Source organism: Morone saxatilis, unplaced genomic scaffold, assembly GCF_004916995.1.
Source record: "Morone saxatilis isolate NCDOM2014 unplaced genomic scaffold, NCSU_SB_2.0 Contig10, whole genome shotgun sequence".
Taxonomy (NCBI): Eukaryota; Metazoa; Chordata; class Actinopteri; family Moronidae; genus Morone; species Morone saxatilis.
In genome coordinates, this window is record NW_023339652.1 from 17,105,340 (window position 1) to 17,112,571 (window position 7,232).

At 42.2% G+C, this 7,232-nt stretch overlaps 1 protein-coding gene across 2 annotated transcripts in view; it reads left to right on the plus strand.

The window, feature by feature from the left end:
- Nucleotides 1-6,659, plus strand: part of LOC118337357 (ankyrin repeat and SOCS box protein 13-like) — an 8,754-nt gene extending 2,095 nt beyond the window's left edge. Inside the window, exons 3-7 of one of the 2 annotated variants that reach the window (XR_004797147.1) lie at nt 65-221; nt 345-479; nt 749-940; nt 1,359-3,930; nt 4,059-6,659. Coding sequence is in view for 1 of the 2 variants with exons in the window: in XM_035674336.1 (XP_035530229.1) it covers nt 65-221; nt 345-479; nt 749-940; nt 1,359-1,486 (612 nt within the window). In the remaining variant the exon portion in view is untranslated. Of the gene's footprint in view, nt 1-64; nt 222-344; nt 480-748; nt 941-1,358 lie in introns of both variants that reach the window. The other variant, XM_035674336.1, reaches the window with a different exon arrangement.
- Nucleotides 6,660-7,232: the final 573 nt, after the last annotated feature.

The window sequence follows — 7,232 nt, forward strand, 5'->3', positions numbered from 1 at the left end:
TTGTTGTAGTTGAGTGAATGAGGAGAGGAAATGATATAATTCCATGTCCTGTGATGTATCCCAGGTGGATGCGAGGAACGTAGACGGGAGCACCCCGCTGTGTGATGCCTGTTCGGCTGGTAGTTTGGAGTGTGTGAGGCTCTTGCTGGAGCATGGCGCCAAGGCCAACCCCGCCCTCACCTCCCGCACGGCCTCACCCCTTCATGAGGCCTGCATGGGAGGTGAGGGTGCCTCAGCTCACTTCACAAGCCTTTTAGTTTTTGTGAAATCGAGTTACCCACCTCTTTAAGCCCGACATAAGTCTTTATAGATAAACTTATAGGATATTTTCTGTCATTCTTCAGGAAACTCCGACTGTGTGAAGCTCCTGATCGCCATGGATGCGTGTCTGGAAGCGTATGACCTTTACTACGGGACCCCACTGCATGTGGCTTGTGCTAACGAACACACTGACTGTGTTAAAGTGCTGCTAAATGCAGGTGAGCATTAGCGCAAAGCAGGATGGGAAAATGTACCAGAGCAGATCCCGCATGGCTTTAAATTTGGTTCATGTTTGTATGTTTACTGCTCTCAGATTTTGCAGGTTTAAATCTAGTAAGACGCATAGTGAGTTTGGGGAGTTTTATTCCAGCACTGGTGTAACTTCAGGACAGGTTAGCTAGCTTGTGACATTTGTTTACAATAATGAAAACAGAATATCACCAGCCTTATCCATCAAGAGCCAACATCTGCGTCCTTTTCCTTTCAGGTGCTAAAGTGAATGCGGCCCGGCTGCACGAGACTCCGCTGCACCACGCCGCTAAAAACATGCGGGTTGAGATGATAGAGATCCTGGTGGAGTTCGGGGCCAACATCTACGCCAGAGATCAGCACGACAGGAAACCTGCCGATTACACCACGCAGGGGTCCCCCTCCGCAGCCTGCCTACAGTTTTATGAGAGTACGTGCAAAATAATCAAAACAATCAAACATCACCATTTATGTATCTGCCTCACACTCCGCGCTACAGTGTAGTGTCAGTGTACCGCCAGCAGATGGCAAGCAAGGATCGCTTTTCACTTCACTTCAGGAAGTCTCAGACAGAGGACACCTGTTGTTTACCATGATGTTCATATATACAGTTGGTCATGTATATGTTAGCCACTTGACTCTAGTACCAGAGCTTTATATAGAAAGTGGAGCACAGCGTGCAACAAGGAATGTGCAGCAGTTTTTAGACTTTGAATACAAGCAAGAAAACTGTTGAAACTATTTGCCAAATTGCCGTGGTGATACTGCAATTCATTTTCCAGACCCATGACTCTGTTCCACCACATATTGAGAACACTTACTGTATATCTAACTCTTCATTTCTGTAGCCACTCCCATGAGCCTGCAGCAGCTCAGCAGGTTGGCGGTGAGGAAGAAGCTGGGCACCAGAGCTTTGAAGGTCATAGGTCAACTGAACATACCAAAACTCATCATCAGCTACCTCTGCTATCAATGAGTGTCACCTGGAGCAGGAGCCGGATCAAAGAAAGACTGAAGACTCACAGAGCTGCCGCACAGTTCTGAGAAAAACACAGCAAAGGTGCCAAATGCATTAGATATGATAACAATAGACGCACAGTTTTCTCACACACTTCTTTTCAAAGCAGCACTTTCACCTCAACACTGGGGGGGTTACACAGCAGGGGTAAGGCAGAGGAGGATCCTAGCTCCTCTGTTGCACAAATGACATTCATTCATTGTGTTTACATTCTAACCAACAACAGGATTTTATTGCAAAAACCTTAAGCAGTTAAGAGAATAAGCTATTTTGATTACCAGAACTGGAATACCTGTGAGTCTGTGGGATGTGTACACCTTATACCTGGTTAATACTATAGTTAATCAGTCCAATATGGCAGTGGTTCCCAATGTGTGCTGCAACATTTGTTTCCTAGGGCCCGAGCATGGACCGCTGCAAGGACACTTTTGAAATGCAAGGCATTATTATTTTTCTGCCAAAAGGACCTCATTTTTGGTGGCCGTATGCTTAAACTCATGAAACGCGGGACAAAATTCAACGGTGGTGGAAATGTGCAGATTCTATGGGTCCTGCACATGGGCGGGGCAAAAGGGCTTGACCGCGCCCCCCTAAACTCGGCTGCTCACGCTTCACCGATATGTATGCAAATCGGTACACACGTGTATCATGACCAGACAAACCAAAAAGCCTCTTGGACACATACCCAAAACCCAATAGGAGGATGGCTGTTTTTAATTTAGTGGTCACTTTTGCCAATTTGGTGTGTTGTACTTTAATTCCTCCACCTAGGGAATTTACTTAATTTTATATATAATTTAATATATTTATTTATATCGATATAAATAATAATATGTAATGTGTGGTCTACACATGGTGCTGACGGAACCGCAGCACAACCAGGACCCATACGGACTGCCCAAACATTGCTGCTTGCAGCTTTAATTTTATTTTGCTGTTTAATAAAGTTTCGCCCCATAAAAGAAAAAAGGCAGCATTTAGAATCACCGTTTTTGAAACTGTTAAATATGCAGTTATGCTGCAGCTAATAACAAGACTGCTTCTGGTTGCTGGTTGTTATAGTGAATTAGCACACTTTGTGGCTCATGAGTTTCTCTAGTGCGAAGATGTCAATGCATTCTGAGACATGTGAACATAAGCTGATGTAAAGAGCTAAATTACAGTGAAAGCTGTATGGCTCACAGCTGTGCGGACAGGTGTAGCTGCTTGTAGGGGTGCCATGACAAAAAACGCCCGTTATGGGGTGCTGTGTTTTTAAAATGTTTGGGAACCACTGCTATAATGGCTTGACCAGACGGACTTGGGATGTTGGAGAACAAAAGTGACTTCAGACCACTGACACAGCATCTAGGATACAAACACTAGAGTGTTTTCTCTTCCCTACTTCTATGACGTGTTCTGTGACATCGGCCCGTGGGAGCACAGAGCAAAAGCAGGATGAAGTTGGTCCCTGGCATGTCAGTGCTGATCTGATTGGTAGGGGTTCGCCGTGTGGTCTGGAATGTTCTTTTGGCCAAGCCACAGCAAGAATTTTTGATGTATGATCACCTAATCTGACACAGAGACCATCTTGGGAGGCAACAATGCCAGTGTAGACTCGTCCCGGTATTAGTTTGATGTTGTAGTTTGAGCCTGTTATATTACCATTAACACCCTGTCTACTCTTGCTGTGAATATTGGCTATTGGCAAAGTTCATGTCCTTAATATCCTTTATTGATATGTATTCTTTTAGAGTGTGCTTATAGACATACTGTTTGGATATGGGCACTTAACCTGCTGACAGGAAATGATAATCCTTAAATAGAAATTAAAATAGCAGCTTCTTCTAGACCAGAGGTTCTCAAGGGGTCCTTGAGGGGGTTCCAGGGGTCCCCAGCAAAAGCCCAATGAGATAATGCTGCCAATCTAATCTATAGACAGTTATGGAATTACTAAATCTTATCAGACGGGATCCCTGGGACCACATCTTATCAAATAAGAGCCTGCAGCCTGATGTGTATCAATTTGGGGGTTCATGATACCTCTGGAAGATTCGAGGAACATCTGTTCTAGACGAAGCCGCATTCACCACTAAAAACATGGGCGCGCTGTGTGAACGTTACTTATTTTAGCTAGGGTTGGTTGTTGCCAGTGGAGGCACCAGTGTGTAATCTCAAGTATAAATTGCAGCTATAAAGTCTTAAATAGCACTTAATGTTTGCCATTTAAATAAATACAGAAGCGTAACTTGCACTACAAGAGAAGAGGGGGCTTCTAATATTAGAGATGCTTTCAGATGGGTATTTATTTGAACAAGTGTCAGAGCTCAGGGAGAGGAAGAAGACAAGTGGCACAGTTTTTGGCAACAGAGGCTGGAATCCTGGATTGCTGGATTGAATCCTGGACCTGCCAGGAAGTACATGTAAGTCACTGAACTCGTAGGTGTACCATAAATGCTGAGTGGCAGAAAAAATGCAGAATGAGACATTGCGTGCATGCTCAGTCAACATTCCCTGGATAACTAAAAGGTCGGTTTTTGTTTTTCTAAAGTAACTTCCAGAGGAATACCGAGGAGTGTTATGTGTCACAGCAGCTCTCAGAGGGACACACTCCAGATGCTGCTTCGCTTCATCTCTAGATTCCTGCGAGTCACAGCCTGCGCCTGGCGACAGCCATTGTTTGATACAGACACTGGAGTCTCAAGGAAGCAGTGATCCTGGCTGCTATTTATAGTGTCTGTTGCTCCACTAAAACCGCTTATAGAGAGCCCAGAAAGCTCAGCGAGGTCTTAGTATTTTTGGAAGGAGACGCAGTTGTTTATGAATTCCATAAAGTGGCATGACCTCTTTTGGAAGTTTCATAACTTTCATTTATGTGTAGTGGTTAAATCAGGCCAAACATCCTCTTTATGATATTGCTGTCTGAAGCTGAACATGATTTACTCTTTAGCACCAGAAGAGAGGGAAGTTAAAGACACATTTCAAAATGAAGTTTATTTGTGGGTTGCATTTTCTTCTTCTATTTTTTTCTGACTGGCGATCTTAAATTTAGCTGCTGCTGTCTGCTTGTCACCTCTGTGGAGACAGGACGTCTCTGTAGCAGAGCACACATTACATCTTTAACAGTGAAGTATTTCAGGACACTCAGTCTTTGCTGGTGTTATAGCCACATTAGGCCAGAATTTGATATATGTCTTATTGAATGGGGAAACCATTTACTGCAACAATCAGCTTCTCCAACATTTGTAGGACCTTCACATGGTAACAGCCATTGTTCCATTCTCCAATGTAAACAAAACAAGCGCTGTAATTGGTTTTCTCTGGGTTGATGTTTTTAAAAATATTTGCATAAAACTGAACCTTTCTCATCTTTTCTAGGTCCCACTTCAAACTGCTGATATGGTTCTTCAGAGGTGTTTGTAGAATAGCTTCAGAAACCTAAGCTAGCAGCCACAGTAGTTCGGCCCAGTGAAGAACTACTGGCAGCTACAGCGTGACCTACAGGTGTGGTTTATTATGTTAATGTGTGTTAATGGCGATGTTACTTCCTCCTATCTCAACACATAAAGTGCAAACCATTTCCTGCATTGCCACTGAATGTTGGCCTGAACATTAACCTTGGCAAATATGGATGTCATTTTTTGGCATACTGTGTTGGTTCGCGAGGGTTCTTGTTCTTGTTGCTGCACTACCAACTCTTGCTTGGTCCAGGCACATCTAAAGCAAGAAGCAAGTCACAAGATATAGATTTTTTTTGTTAAGTAATGATTTTTTTTTTGGGGGGGGGCTATTTATTGTCTTTATTGGATAGTTAGCAGTATCAGTGCCGTTCTTTGCTCTTCTTTCAAAGAGGAAATACTCTGCAGTTCTGATGCTAGCAGCATCTATGCTAACCTCTTTAGCAGCCATTGTTGTTTCTGAATGAACAGTCGCTTCTTACTGCGTCATATCTAGTGTTAAAGCACTGCCGTAGCTGCCAGTAGTTCCTCATAGGATGCTGATTGGTCCTAACCACTGTGGTTTAAATACAAGTGCATAGCTTGAAGCCTTACAAGGTTAGCAATTGGGGTAAAACATTCAAAACACTGGTGTAGTCCTTTAGTCCTTGCTTTTAATCTGAATTAGAAACAGCTTAATAGTAGTAAGCAAATCATGTTGCCCATTTCCCCCTTCAGTATAAAGTAAAAAAACACCGTCCACGTGAACTTTACTGACTTCACCCTTCAGGATTTTGGGGTGTTTAAGTTAAAAACCTTTAGTTTTCAATCCGGAGCTGCCAACGGTAACAGTTTACGATGCCCAGCTTTAAAAAGCAAGAGGCCACCTGTCAGCTCTCAGTCTGTACCTGTGTGTTTACTGTTTGTCTGACAGATCTTTACAAAGCTTTCAAAAGCAATATTTCAGGCTTTCAGACCCTCGTCCAAATCTCTCAATTTAATTCCCTCATTTGGCTCTCTCCCTGAACGCGCCCGGGCATCACGATGCTGGCCTGAATATGGAGCTTGTCTGCTGCACTCCATAAACTTGCCAAGCTGTTGCAGTTTGTTTAATCCAAATATAAATTCCTAGAAATTGATCTTCCATCATTGAAAGGTACTTTGACTAGTTTTCATGCTGCAAAAATGCAGCCTGGTTCATTATAACCGTATCCTGTAAATAACCTCTCCGCACACATCTCTCCTTCTTCCCATGGAGCGTTCCCTTTAAGACTTGTTAAAATATCTGACCCTGATACAAATGGGGTTTCTACTTAAGGCTCAAAATAACCACTACAAAACATGTTCCAAAGCACTTTGTGTCTGCAGAAGGAACTGGAAAAAGCAGAGGAGAGGAGGGCAGGCATGCAGGGAATGTCCAGTTATCTAAGATGAGAAATGGTCCTTGTTCCATAATAGGAATGTTGAACTTCAGGTTGAACAAATGAATGGTTGGTTTGTTTTGAAACTTTTCCTGCCGATCCGTCGGATTAAATGAGCAAGTATCTGGGTTTAAGTTTTGTCTTATTGAAGTGAATAAAGTCAGGTTTAATCTCTGATGTTCAAAGCACACTCATTTTATCTGATTAAGGTGCTTTAGAAAACTGATGAATCATCCCACAATAATGAATATGTTGAGTATGTTAATTTATTGAATAAATTTTACTGTTGATGTCTGTGTTGTCCTCATGTTTCTGCATGAATTTGGCTTTCATACAAAGGACATTTACACGTCTCTTCATGTCCTGACACTCTGTTGGAAGAAGAATTCATTCAGAACCTACTTAAGTAAAAGTCCTGCATTCAAAACCGCAAGTACTAGTATGTAAGTATTACAGTAAAATGTACTAAAAGTATGAAAAGTCCTAGTCCTAATGCAGTAAAATGTTCCCTGTCAGTGTTTTATTATTATATCTGATCTGTGTGTTGCATGTAGATGTTTAAGGTTCTGTAAGATCATATGTTTATTAGAGCTGTGTGTTGGCAAGAATCTGGCGATGCGATACGTATCACGATACAGGGGTTGCAGTTCAATATATTGCAATATATTAAAAAAAAAATTCTTTTGACCTAATTTTAAGAAAATGGTTATACACTTTTTACAACTTTTCATGAGCTCAGAAAGACAGGCCTGTTTTCAGCTTTGTGACTGCGTTTTCTAGCTAATTTTTAAATAGTTGATGTAGCATAAGAAGTACCATAAAGAAACACTTTGCCCTTCAGTTTATCACAAACATTCAAACAAAAAT